This window comes from Pteropus alecto, unplaced genomic scaffold (genome assembly GCF_000325575.1).
Source record: "Pteropus alecto unplaced genomic scaffold, ASM32557v1 scaffold195, whole genome shotgun sequence".
NCBI lineage: Eukaryota > Metazoa > Chordata > Mammalia > Chiroptera > Pteropodidae > Pteropus > Pteropus alecto.
This window is the reverse complement of record NW_006438073.1, coordinates 8,436,659-8,450,878: the sequence shown is the minus strand read 5'-3', so window position 1 is coordinate 8,450,878 and position 14,220 is coordinate 8,436,659. Positions and strand designations below refer to the sequence as shown.

The following is a 14,220-nucleotide window of genomic DNA, read 5'->3' as shown; positions in this document are numbered from 1 at the left end:
TGATTTTATAGGCAAATTAGATATGATAGATGTATGCAGAATATTCTTAACATATTCTGAAATGTTCTCTAGTGATATTTGATAAAAACTAGTTTTCATTCACCCGAGTATATTATATTATATACTGAGTATATTTTTTATCTTATTAATTTGAACATCCCAGTCACATCCTTATGTCAAAAATCATTTTGCTTGATTTTGAAAAATAAGTTTAAAAACAAGTAAGTTTTTAAACTTATTTGTATCTATCGTTTGTTAATGCATCAAGGCAGGCCCTTCAATGGAAAATGCAAGACGTATCCTATAAAATACATAGTCGTATTCTAAAACAGCAAGACTCGCCTTGGCAGATCACAAAAGGAACTGTAGACTTATAGTAAGTAACACAGTACGGTAGACAAATCAAGCAAAGGGCTCCGAACTAGGGGTGTAGAGAAAGACGCAGGTGTACTTGGGGGTCGAGTGTGTGCTGAGGGGGGCGGTTCGAACAGTGGGAAAAAGAGAACTAAGTGCGCAGCTGTTCGGTTATTCCTGGGGAATGAATGAAGGTAGATGCAACGAGCCTTCCCCATCCTCGAATACATGTGAAATTCAGCCTATAACGGAGAGGTTTCGTACTGACATGTTCTGTGTGTGATGATGGCTGCCTGCCACTCTGTTCGACCGCAAAGAGCGTAAAGAACATGCAGTGACAGACCGCACACTGGGACCAGAGCTTGGTCTTCAGTCGGCAGTGAGCGTTACGCAGGAGGCTTTTCCCCAGGTGAATTTTATGGAGTTAAAAAAACACCCAACTCCCAAAGACGTGTAAGAGACCAGTAATACGGAGGAGAGAATGAGAGACCATGAGGATGTCAGAGACAGGTGTCTGTCTTGCGTTGGCCCTCACTTTGCCTCCTGCCCGAGCCTTGGGCCTTCATATGACATTGTGACATTACTCAATATTTAGTTAGCTTTTGGCCTCGACTCTCATCAGAAGGCATTCCTATTTGGTAAATAGGATAAAAAATCACGAGCTTGTTAGTAACAGACGTATAACGTTCCCATGGTGGAAAAGTATTTAACTTTTTGACAATTACTTATCCACAAGGAGTTTTTCAGTTTTAGTAAGTAAGTGAATGATTCGTAAACCATTTATTTTCAGCAAGCCTAACATAGAGAATAGCTTTTTATGTCCTCTCAGCCCAGTATTTGCTTATCTGTTTCTCAAGATCATACGGAAACCCTGTACAGAGGCAGTGAATGTTTAATAATTTTCAGTAAATGATCTAATAACATAGGAGTGTGTAAGCTATTCTGTCATTATTGAATTGGGATACTAAGGATAACTTGAAGATATTATTAAATCCAACCTTAACGCAAATACAGCAAAGTCACCCCAAAAAGATGTGTATTGTGTATCTTCAAATAACCAAGTCAATGGCCATTAAAAAATAAAAATAATAAAAATAAAAACGCCACTGTTGGGAGCTTGCTCGCGCTTACTCTCCATTACTGTCACGGGAGTTCTTCTGTAAGACTTACGTGCACCACGCAGTTCAGCGTAAGCTCGTCCATGCAGTCCTGTCTCTGGCAGGGTGAGGGACACCACGTGGCACGCTGCCTCAGGCCAGCATCCTCGTCCTTTGAGAAGATCTCTGGCTCAGTGTACCATGTCCTTCCAGCTTTTTGCCTTGCAGTCATCTCTCTTCCTGTTCTTGAATCATTTTTCTACTCAGCCTTAAGACACACTGAATTGCATTGCGACAATTAGCTACAAACACTAAGGAACATCTTACTTTACCTGTCATGTATGTTGCTGCGTGATAGAAGCATAGTAACTTTAAAACCAGTGATTCTGATTTCTGGCGGCTTTAAGAATAAATAAGGTGAAACTGTCATCTTATATAGTTACATTTTAAAAACCTTTTTAAAGTGTATAACTTGTGTTTAAACGTTTTTAAACTTAATTCTTTTAAAAGACATACTTAAAATGTATTTTCACAGGCCTCGTACTTAATAGTAAATACTACTTAAGCACAGTGCCAGCTGATGTAGATAGATATACTTGTGAATAGAAGTATTTTGGATTTAGCTTTTAGTCTTTGAATTGCGGTGATCCGCTGAAAGCAGCCGGGACGCAGCGTCGCTGCTCCTGGTCAGCGAAGGAGCTCGGGGATTTAGGGTTCGCTCTCGTGATCGCGCATAAGATTTTATTTGAAAAAAGGGTTCTTTGTCATTACAAAGCTCGAAAAGAACTTACCTAACAAGTTAACACACACACTCAACTCACCGTCTTCACCTAGAAATAGCTTGGTAGTGGCCAGTATATAAAACGGCCATGTGTAGCTTAAGAGGACTGTCTCACGCTTACTGCTTTGAAAGGCCTCCAGCCTTTAAGTTGCAACACTCCAAGGTATGGGGGTGCTGGGAGAACACACCCGAACCTTAATAATCTTCACATTGCGGAGATAATCATACCATTAGGTTGAAATGCTGCCTCCAAACCCTAGATGGTTTGTTCTGATTAGCAATTCTTATTTAGTAGATATTTATTTAAAAATGTGATTTGATTCAGTCAGAATAGCTGATCTTATTTTTAAATTAATTATTATTTTATTATTTACACCTGCAGCACCTGGGCTTCCCAGGTGGTCTCCCATCCAAGTACTAACCAGGCCTGACCCTGCTTAGCTTCACGCGATCAGACATCGGGCTTGTTCAAGGTGGCGCGGCCGTAGACCAGGGACCGTGATTCCACTGGGGCACGAACTCGGGACCTTCTGCGTGTAAAGCAGATGTGCTCTGCTACACCATGGAACCCCGTCCTGACCTTGTTTTTAAAAACGTTTATTTTCAAATAATGTCAGAACTTTACCTTCCCACCCAGTCCCTTGAAAGGGTAGCTATACCCAGACTTGGCCAAAATCTTTCGTGCAGAGAAGAGCAAGGTTTTTTATCAAGAGTGTGCTCCGTACTTTTACAGGCAGGCCAGTTTTAAGGAGTGGAGTGACTTGAATATTAAAAAAAGGAATAATGTTCTGAGAAAGGAACATTTTCACTGAAAATGAAAAACAACCGATCACGCTGACCTATAGCTACAGACGTTTCCTCCAGACCCGTATGCCAGGCCTGCAGGGGGGCTAGCCCACGGTGCGCCCGATTCTTCCCCTGATGGCATCTTGAGCCCAAGGACAGTTTACATTTTTCATCTTATTTTCTCTGTATCAGAATAGGAGGCTACGTTAAGAGCTTTTCAGTGCGCAGACATTCACCGAAGTCCTGGATCTAGCCCGTATTTTGTGTGCGTCGCAAATATGCGAGAGAATCTCACCAGCTGCTCCCGTTCACTGCCGAGCCCCTGTCCTCCTCCAGTGGCCCTTCCTTGGCTCCCAGGTTTCTCGTGACCGTCGCGTGATATCTAGGAGGCTCTTTGCGCCGAGCCGCAGTACGGGAAGGTGTGTAAAGCGTGCCGCTTCTTCTTGCCAGAGCCTGTGCATCTTCACCCCGCCCGGAGTCAAGGAAGGGAGACCCCGGCTCGTTCCTGCGGGCCCCATCGCCCAGGGCACCACCACCTCCGCCTACGTGGCCAAGTCCCGGAAGACGTTGCTCGTGGAAGACATCCTTGGGGTACATACATGGCTTTTTACCAGTTGTGCCATTTGTAATCTGAAGTATTAAGAAAGATGATGTGTCATTTTGATGTTGTAATTTAAGCCATTTTATTCAAGCATTAAGATACAGGTCAGTAAATAAATTGGTATGTAAACAAATTCTTTGCACTCAGAAAACCATATCTTATATACCCACGAAGAGCTAGACTGGAATAGTTTTTAGTTCAATACCTGCCAGTATAATTCAGCACAACAGTGCATGTTTATATTCATGCAAACAGCACATGGACGGTTTGGTTTCACATCCGAGCAGGATAGACATGAATGAGCCACCTATTGCTGTGACAGACCACTCCAAATTCTTCTCGCGCCGTACAGCAGCCACTTGCTGTTTCTCAGGAGTCTGCGGACTGGGCCTTCTGCTGATACTTGGCTGGGCTCGCTTACACATGTGCGGTCCGCTGGCCACCACTGAGGAGCTGGCTGGGCTCAGATGGCCGCAGCTCTCCATGTGCATCTCCCCCCTGCACCCCACCTCCCCAGTAAGCGAAGCCTGGCGTGTTCTCGTGGTGGTGGCAGGGGCGCTAGAGAAGTGGAAACATGCAAGTGAGTTTCCAAGCCTCTGCTCGTGTCCGAGCTTCTGCCCTCTCATTGGCCAGAGCACATCACGGAGACAGGCCCACACTCAGTCTCGGACGATGCCGATAAAGGACATGGGGACAGGGAAAGCGACAAAATGGAGCCTTTAATGCAGTCTTCCACAGTACCTGTGAAAACTGTGGCAAAATGTCACGGTGAGCTTAGCCTTTAAAACTGACGAGTGTACAAACAAGCATCTAGGGGTAATGAACTTGCTCTGAAAATTACTAGTCATGGAATCTAGGTTTTAATTTTGGTTTTGCCTCTAATTATGACCTTGAACAACTCAGGTAACTAGTTATTTTATCCAAAAAAAAAAAGGCAAGAAAGAAAAAGTAAAGCAGTTAAAAATAATTGTTGCATAGTTTAGTGAACATAGACAACAGCATTATATTCTAATTATCAAATTTGCTAAGATACTAGATCGTAGTTTTTCCCAGCACAAAAGAGAAAAGACACTTACGTGCTGTGGTGGAGGTGCTAACTACATACGTGGCAGTCATATCACAGTATCCAGATGTATCAGCGACACGTGCGCCTTCAGCCGCACAGTGTTAAACGCAGTGTTATGCGTCCAATGCGTTTCAGTTTTTAAAAGTAAGTGTTAAAAGTAGATACTGTGTAAGCTGTCGCTTGAAAATGGTCTGTTGTATATGCAAACTTTCAAAAGAACAGTAAATTACAAGTATAGACTTGTACCAGTCTTGATTCATGAAAAGCTTCCTTACAGACAGTACAAACTGAATAAATAGCATTGGTGTTTTGATATTAATTCATGAGTTCCTATATTCCTTTGAGCGCTTTCGCTAATAGAAAATTATTCAAATCAAAGAACCAATTTCATTTCTTATGATAAGTAATTGAAAATTATTCGCTGGTTTGAATATTTAACATAAGTCTTTGAGGTCCAGTTAGAATGACTGTCATTAACATCCACTTTTGTGTTATTCGAACCTTAAAAGTAGAAAAAGCTTTACATATATTTTCCTTCATATGGTGTTTGCATTTGGAGTAGTTTTCACCTGTGACATTGTACCTGCGAAGCCCTTGGAAAGGTTCTGACACAGCAGAAGGTGATGAGTGAGTGAGTGCTAGCATCTGCTATCCGGTGAAATTGATAAGTACTCACTCACTCCTTCATGCGTTCATTCATTCATTCAGTTCCACTGCACCAAGGTGAAGAAGCCTCAGGGCAGGATTTGGGTGTAGGTTCCGTGCTGCTGAAGAGAAGCGTTTCCTAAAGATGGTTTATACTGCCCATCTCTCTTGGTTTTCCTTCGAAAAGAACCGCATATTATTGACAAGTATTAGGCGATTTCTGATAGAAATAAGAATCACAATCTGATGATTCCATTTCTTTAACTAAATTCATATCTTTTTCCATTTTATTTTCAGGATGAACGATTTCCCAAAGGCACTGGCCTGGAGTCAGGGACGCGGATCCAGTCGGTCCTCTGCCTGCCGATTGTCACCGCGATCGGCGATCTGATCGGCATCCTGGAGCTGTACCGCCACTGGGGCAAGGAGGCCTTCTGCCTGAGCCATCAGGAGGTGAGGCTGGTTGCTGGTCGGGACCGTTGTGGGCCCTGCCCCTGGAGGAGCTCGTTAGCACCACCCACGAATGAATAAATGGATCAGTGTTTAAAACCAGTTTGCTTAACAGCGTTTTGATGCTAATGCTAATGAATTTTAAAAACTTTTTTTTGTTTGTTTTGTAGTTTAGAGAGGAGACCGGTTAAACTGGAAATGCAGGCTTTTTTTTTTTTATTTTTAGTAAGAACCCATTTTCATAATAAAAATAAAAGTATGCCATGTCGTGAGTCAGATAACGTAGTAGATGACTGGGAGTTTTCACATCCTGGTGGTCTTTATGTTTTCTTAACACTCATCTTCCCTGAGTACGTTCTGGCATCACATGCACTTGTAAAGCAGTGAGCTCCGTTCATTGTTCCCCGAACTGGCTGGTGCATACTGAAACCAAGCATCGCTGCGCGCTGCCATGCCAGTACGTGCCCCAGCCCCGCAGTTTGCGCCCTGTCCATTTACCTGGACGGCACATCCCCTCCCTCCCGCCACACCAGACCCTTGAGCAAGGCGGACGGGGCCCCAGCAGAGCCTGTGGTGTCCCAGCTCCAGCCACCGCTTTCAGTGATGTCCTTGACCGTCACCCTCCCAGCCAGGCCTTCCCTGAACGCTGCATGTGGGCTTGAGCAGCTCCTGTCCGGTGCCCTGTCCGCCTGGTGCCCTGCCTGTCCGGTGCCCTGTCTGTGGCACCTCTTTTCCTCTCTGGCCCTCGTCCCCGGGCAAGAGTCTGTTCTCGCTTGTTTTCTTTCGTGCCTTCCCCTCTCCCCATAGCGAGCTGTCTGTTGTTGATGCTGTGTCTCCAGCATCAAGAATGGCGCCTGGTCCCTAGTAGGGCCTAGTAAATGTTTGTTCAATGGATGAATAATGGAAGAAGTAGAATAGTCATTTGGGGACCCATCAGCGAAGTTTAAGAAATATTTCAGCATGGAGAGTGGTTATTAGAGGCTTTTTAACAGAATTCTTGCTAAGCCGAAAATATTTTGTGTTAAAATCACGGGACTTTAGCTCTCTTGGTCAGTTTATCTTTTTATCCAAAATTAAGAGTAACAAGGGAGCATTAAACCCAGTTTTAAAGGGGAAATGTCACAGAGAAATCTCGTGCACGTCCAATGCTTTGTGTTTGGCGAAATAGTCAGAAGTGTGATGACCTCAGAAAATTCTCGAAATATGTTTATGCTGAAGTCCTGCGTTGTGATATCTGCAGTGACTGAGAAAAACGTGTTTCACTCTTCCTCCTCAGGTCGCAACGGCAAATCTTGCCTGGGCTTCAGTAGCGATTCATCAGGTGCAGGTGAGTCTTGGGAAGGTCCCAGGCTTCCCGTGGGGGCGGGGGCGGGGTCGGGAGGGGGTCATCAGGTGGGCGGCAAGCAGCCTGGCGCTTTGTGCCCGGACAGCGGAGGCTTCGTGACTCCTGCAGTCAGTGCCTGCGCCCTTGCATTCACCCCCTCTCCGCCTGAACTGTCTTGCGGTTATTTTTACGTGTTTACACATAATTGCATATCACTCATGCAGCAAAGGCACGTGTCCTATTTTGGTTTTTGTTTTCCACCGAAAGACCAGGCACGACTTCCCACTGGCCTTAGCGTTGATACGTTTATGACTCCATTTCCTAAGTGAAAGCGCCCTCTAAACTAAATGCTATGTGAAAACACTGGTCTTAAATTGAAGATACCTGGTTCTCTTGAAAGAATGACCTGCTCTGAAAGATCGCAGACTGCATGGCGTTTTCCCGCTAACTAGGCTTTTGAAGTTCAAGATCACGGCAGCCGTGCGACTCTGCCTCGTGTCTTCCACTTCCTTTTGTTGCTGTTTTGTTGAGTCCATTTCTGCAAACTCGGGCAAAGGGGGGACTGGGCAAGAAAAGGTTTGTGTAGCTGTAAGACCCTGAGGCCTTGGGATGCGACAGTGTGCAGCCTGGGCGCTCTGTGTGCCCACACACGGTATTTAAAAACGCAACGTTGTTCTGAAGAGCGGCTCTGGGGGCAGACAGTCCGATCCAAGGGCCGCGCCGCGCCGCGCGTGGCCTTGCAGGCCGGGCAAGGCCCTCACCGCCCCGTGCCTCGCGAGCACGGGGCATCCACACCTGCGCGTTGGTAGTGTTTGGATGAGAATAGCAAGTGCTCGGTGCATTTAAGCGTTCGATAAAAGTGAATTGTTATTGATATTATTATGACATTATAAACAAAGTGATCCTGTCTGCCTTTTAAAATAAAATAGGGTAAGTATTCTGGAAGTTTTATTTTTAAATATGCAAACATCTCTCCTAATTAATAGCCATTATTTTATGCGGCAGGTATGCAGAGGCCTTGCCAAGCAGACCGAATTGAATGACTTTCTCCTCGACGTGTCCAAGTAAGTGCTGGTGTCTGGGGATGTAGTAGCTCTCACTGCTCGGTGGTGCGGTAGAGGGGAGGGCCTGGCAATGACAGGCCACCCCGCGCCGCCCTCGCTGACCCCACTGCACGCAGCCTGGTACGGACGGCGAGCCACATCTGTGCCCACGGAGTGGCGGTCGCATCCACGTTCCCTTTGCAAGTGACTGGGCCTCATTTGTGCTCTTTCATTTGTGTATTTTCTATTTAGAGTCACTAGAGCATTTTAAAGACACCAGGTATTTTTCTGTCTTTTCTTGTGGGACAAAACTGACAGTGGAAGGAGAGGAAATGTTCGTTTATTTTTTTCCAAAAAGTTCTCTCTGGTGTTTTCCACAGATGTCCGTAAATGAAAACGTATTGTTAATACTGTTATTTAAATTTTCCCATGTGCAGTAGCTCAGATTTCATTGTAGAGAAAACGCCCCACTTCCCTGACCTAGAAAAAGTCCCCTGGGCCGGCGGAGGGAGCGATTCTGGGAGCCCGTGACATTCCCGGTTCACGTGGGGTTTGTCAGCACAGGGCACATCTCCCGACCCTCGACTTAATCCTCAAAATCTGAAAATCGGCCACGTCCCCCTGCCAGCCTGTGACAGGGGACGTGCACCTGCTGTCCTCCAGCTGCCTGCAGCGATGCGGGCTGCGTTCTCATTCTCTCTGTCTCTGTCTCTGTCTCTTTCACTCTCGCTCTGTCTCTCTCTCTCTCACTCTCGCTCTCTCTGTCTCTGTCTCTCTCGCTCTCTGCCGCCGTCCTCGCGGCGGGACCCTCCACGTGCCCAGCCCGCGGGCACTCCGGCTTTACGTGGAAGGTGTGTGCCTCACTTACCACACGTTACCTTAATTATAGGGCCCGCTAAACTCGCACAAACCCAAACTGAAAGCAGTAGCTGCCGACAGATCTAGTCTCTGTACGTGTTCTTGCACTGCACGCCGGCTTATGTGCATATCCACCGGTGCATCTGTTTATCAGCTTTGCACTCTACTGTGTAGACCAGATGCTCCAAACCGCTTGCCGCTCCTAACAGCACGGTGTCTCACGGCGAGGGCGGTCGGCCCTCCTCATTGCGTGCGTGCTGGTATCCTCAGAGGGACTGCAGTGCTTTCTTAGTACAGTTAAACGACTTTTTAACTTGCCGGTTTTTCAGTGATAATCTACATTTTAACCGTATTAATGAGATTTAGCAAATTTAAATTTTTTTATTTCAGATCAAAGTTCTTCATGAAAATATTAAATATGGTGAACCCAATTCATTCCGTCATAGTTTTCGTTAAATGCTACAAACTTTCTACATTGATACTTACCAAAAAAATCATTATTTTATGCATTCTCTGAAATTAGAGTCCTCGTGATAAAGACAATGGTTAAGTTTCATTTATTCCTTTAAAATAATAATATCACTTGTTTCCATAAGATGACAAAAATCAAACGTATGTCTTTATGTGTTTTATTTAAATGTAGACAAAGGTGGGAAATGTAGTCAAAGTTTAATATTTTCTGTGTTCTGAACAAGATCCTTACAGGTTTTATGTCTCTTTTTTTCAGGACATATTTTGATAACATAGTCGCAATAGATTCTCTACTTGAACACATAATGGTAGGTGCCTTTTCTTTTGAAAATGGTTTTATTTAACCTTAGATTCATGTCCTAATATGTGGTGGAACATTTTACTATATTAGACGTAAATAGATGAAAAGGTGATACTTAGTGATCTGACGGTGCCACCTTGATTTTTTGGTCACTTCTATTAATTTTGGAGAGTTTCGAACAACATTTTGGGAAAATGTCTCATGAGTTTTTCATTATTTAGTGGTGAGCTATGCTTTGAAAACATATAGTTTCTTTTTATAGTCTCCACAATACCTTTGCATATGGCTGTGTGGGGAATTCTCAACTGATGTTGAGGTCCATTCTGCTTAATTAAATCTGCTTAGTTACATCTTCATCGTTCCCATCTTCTAGAGACTCGTAGGCTGAAAGCCACACAAAGTAGAGTTTTATCCATGTTTCCCTGTGTGGCTACTTCGGTGCCCTGGCGAGACGCCCCTGACGACGTGGCTTCCTTTAGTCAGAGCGATGTGTATGTGGCGTCCAGGGAGGCCCGGCTCGCTTGGTCCCATCCATGCTGTCTCGTATGATTTGAGAAATGGACTTTCTGTTTCCCATTTGCTTGGTCATTCTCAAAATACAGTAATCTTGTCCATAAGGGGTTGCCTCATCTCCCGATTTCATGACGCTCACTGACCATCGCTCTTTGATTTCATGGCAGGGAGGATGGGATACGGTGCGGTCCCTGGTTCGTGGAGACAAAGTTTACTAAGGAATTAGAGAGTAACGTTAAAGCTCGTTACTCTCAGCACATTTTTTACATAATTAGTTACATTGATGGTTTTATTTGGACAAAAAGGAGAACTCTTGATTGCATAGTAAAAAGTAATGTATTTGGTTATGACAAAATTTAAGGAATTTATAAAACAGTGAAACGTATATAAAAAGAATATAAAAATGAGGATATATGTGGACCGACAGAGTTTATGCTAGGGGTACAAGGAGCGCTTATTGACTAGGCTTTGTATTATTAATAGTGCCTTTTGAAAAACATCGTGATTGAGGTCTGATTCGCATACCGTGGTTCTCGCCCACGCAGTGTCCGACGCAGTGGGTCTTGGTATAGTCGCAGGTGCGTGCAGCCCTCAGCAGTCAGTTTTTGAACATTTTCACTTCCTCAGAAAGACACTCCATTCCATCCTTCACCTTATGTCCTATCCTGTCCACCTCCCAGTCCCAAGCAACCACACTTCGTTCTTTTTCCGTGGACTCGCCTGTTCTAGACATCTCACGTGAGCAGAGTCATTGCTATGTGGCCGTTTGTGCCTGGTTTCTTTCACTTAGCGTAACATTTTCAAAGTTTATCCATGAGGTAGCGTGTCGGTACTTTATTCTTTTGAATGGTCCAGTAACGTCCTGTTGAATAGACAGACAGACCACACCTTTTATCCATTCATCAGCTGATGGACATTGGATTATTTTCACATTTTGGCTAATGCGAACAGTGCAGCTTTGACCATTCGTGTGCAGTTTTGTTTGAAGACCTGTTTCCAGTGTGTCAGGTGCACACGTAGGAATGGAAAGGCGGGTCATCTGATGCTTCTTCGTTTAGCTCTTTGGGGAGCCGCCTGAGTGTGTCCCAAGGCAGGCACAGCGTCTCATTTCTCACTGGCACTGCGCATGGGCTCGAATCTCCGCGCTGCCGCCAGCCCCACTTGCTGTCTGACTAGTAGCTGTCATCGTCCTGGATGTGGAGTGCTCTCTCTCTCAGTTGTCTGATGGCCGTTTCTCTAGTGACCGAAGATATCAAACACCTTTTCATGGGCTTCTTAGCCATTCGTATATCCATCCACGCCGAAGAAATGTCTGTTCCGATCCTGTGGCCACTTGGTAATGGAGCTCCTTGTCGTCTCTCATTGAGTTGTGAGCGTCCCTCGTGTGTTCCGATGCAGCTCCCTAATCTGATCTTGTCTGGAAAGTGTTTTCTCCCATCTCTGGGTTTTCTGTTCACTTTCTCGATAGTATCTCCTGAAGCGCAGAAGATTTTAATTTCGATGAAGTCCAGTGACCTGTTTTTGTCTTTGTTGCTCATGCTTGTAGTGTCATACCAGGAAGCCAGTGCCAAATCAGAGGTGATGAAAATTTACTCTCATTTTTTTGGTAAGAGTTTCATAGCTGTAGCTTTTACGTTTAGGTTTTTGATCTATGATAGTTAATCTGTATAAGGGTCCAAGTTCATTCTTCTGCATGCGGGTATCTGGTTTTACCAGCACCGTGTGTTGACCTTCAGTGGTCTTGTCAGAGATGGGTTGAGTGCCAGGCCCTCGGTTCCGTTCCATTGGTCTGCAGTTCTGTCCACATCACCTTGATAACTGTCATTTTGTAGAAAGTTTTGAAGTCTGGAAGTGTGAGCCCTCCTAATTTGTTCTTCTTTTTCAATATCTTTTGGCCGTTTAGGGACCCTTGTAATTCCATGTGAATTTGAGAAATCTGCTTGTCAGTTTATCCAAAGAATTCAGGTGGGATTCTGGTAGGAACTGTATTTAATTTGTAGATGAGTGTGGGGAGCATTGCCATCTTAACCATATCAAGCCTTCCAATACGTGAACATGGGACGTTTTTCCTTTTATTTCGATCATCTTCATTTTTTTCATCAGTATTTTGTAAATTTTAGAATACAGCTATTACTCTAATTTTGGTAAAGTTTATTCCTAAGTATTTTTATTTTTAATGCTGTCATAAAAGGAGTTGTTTTCTTTATTTTCAGATTTTTATTGAAAATGTATAGAAATAAAATTGATTTTTGTAGTTTGATCTTGTATCCTGCAACCTTGATGCAGTCATGACTCCAGTAGCTTCTTGGTGGAGTCTTTATGGTTTTCTATATACAGAATCATGTCAACTATCACTAGTGATAGTTTTACTTTCTCCTTTTCAATCTGGATGCCTTTTGTTTTCCTTGCATAGTCGTCCTGCCTCGAACGTCTAGGCCAGTGTTGACTAGGGGTTGAGAGAGTGCACATCCTTGTCTAGGGGTTGAGAGGCAAGAGTCTGAGAGAGTGCACATCCTTGTCTAGGGGTTGAGACTAGGGGTTGAGGGAGCGCACATCCTTGTCTTGCTGCTGATCTTGGAGCAGATGTGTCTGTCTTTTAGTGTTGAGTATGCGGTTTGCTGTGAATTTTTGTAGGTGGCCTTCATCGGATTGAGGAAGCTCCGTCCGTTCTATTCCTAGGTTTTTTGAGTGTTTTAGCCATAATTAGATTTCAAGTTTTATCAATATCCATTTTCTCTGCATTTATTGAGATGATCATGTGGTTTTTGATGTTTATTCTGTTGATACGGTGTATTTCATATAAAGTGAATTTCATTGCATATGTTTTTGACAACCATAAAGATAATCATGGGATTTATCTCCTTTGTTTTATTGTTATTGTGAATTATAACAATAGACTTTATGATAATGAACAGTTATGGATAAAGTATAATTTAAACATATTGTGATATTAACTTATTCCTGTTTGGTTTGCTAATATTTATTTATGATGTTTCCTCTGTTTCAGAGGAAAGTTGGTGTGTAATTTTCTTCTTTAGTATCTTTGCCAGTTTTCGGTGTCAATGGCATAGCTGGGGTTGTAAAAATAACTGGAGAAGTTCTTTCTGAACTTAGAACAGTTTAAATGGATGGGAATTATTTATTGAAGATTCTTAAACGATTTATATTTGAAATCATTTGGGGCTGATTCCTTTTATGAGGAATAATTCTTTGATAATTTTTCAGTCGGCTTTATGATTCTGATTCTATTTAGACTTTTCAACTCCTAAATTCATTTCCTTTTTTGAGAAAATTTTTTATTTCACCCAGATTTTTATAATTATTAACATAATTATGTGCCGGAGTATTGAGCATGTCACATGACCCTGGGCATCAGGGATGCAGGCTTCGCTGTGTATAATCATTAATAGTGCAGCATCGCTGTTATTTACTAGTTGAAGCTCTCGTGAGTTTGCCAGATAGGTGGGTAACTCTTCTGCTTGCCGACAACGCGGTGCCTCTGCCTTCTTCCTGCGTCTGCACCGTCCATCCTTCCTCGAACATTTAGTGAGAGTTCTTAGGCCTGGAGATCTTACATGCGGTAACCGACGGTCGCCAGACTTTCCTGCGCGGGGCCAGCTGCGCTTTAGGAGCCACACTCTGTTGTAGCTGCTCAACTTGCCCCCTGCAGCAGCCGCACGCAGCACGTAGAGGAATGAACACGGCTGTGTCGCTCTGGAACTTTGCTCTCGGAGGCAGGTGATGGGTCACATGCGGCCCGTGGACTCTAGTGAGTCGTCCTGCGCTCGGGGCCTGGGCCTTGGCATGTGGACTCCGTGGGGGAAAGAGGCAGCTTCTGCTGTCACAGACCTCCCAGGCGAGTGGAGGTGACACGTAAGCTGGAAGTTCTGACACCTGCAGCACCCAGTCTCCTCAGCCCCTGGCGTGTGA

General features: G+C 44.2%; 1 protein-coding gene across 1 annotated transcript in view; it reads left to right on the top strand.

Annotated features, from left to right (window-relative positions):
* PDE10A (phosphodiesterase 10A) overlaps nt 1-14,220 on the top strand; it is a 178,251-nt gene that overhangs the window by 119,839 nt on the left and 44,192 nt on the right. Inside the window, exons 6-10 of the mRNA XM_015591915.2 lie at nt 3,469-3,609; nt 5,628-5,783; nt 7,057-7,107; nt 8,110-8,168; nt 9,733-9,784. Of these exons, the coding sequence (XP_015447401.2) occupies nt 3,469-3,609; nt 5,628-5,783; nt 7,057-7,107; nt 8,110-8,168; nt 9,733-9,784 (459 nt within the window). The remainder of the gene's footprint in view (nt 1-3,468; nt 3,610-5,627; nt 5,784-7,056; nt 7,108-8,109; nt 8,169-9,732; nt 9,785-14,220) is intronic.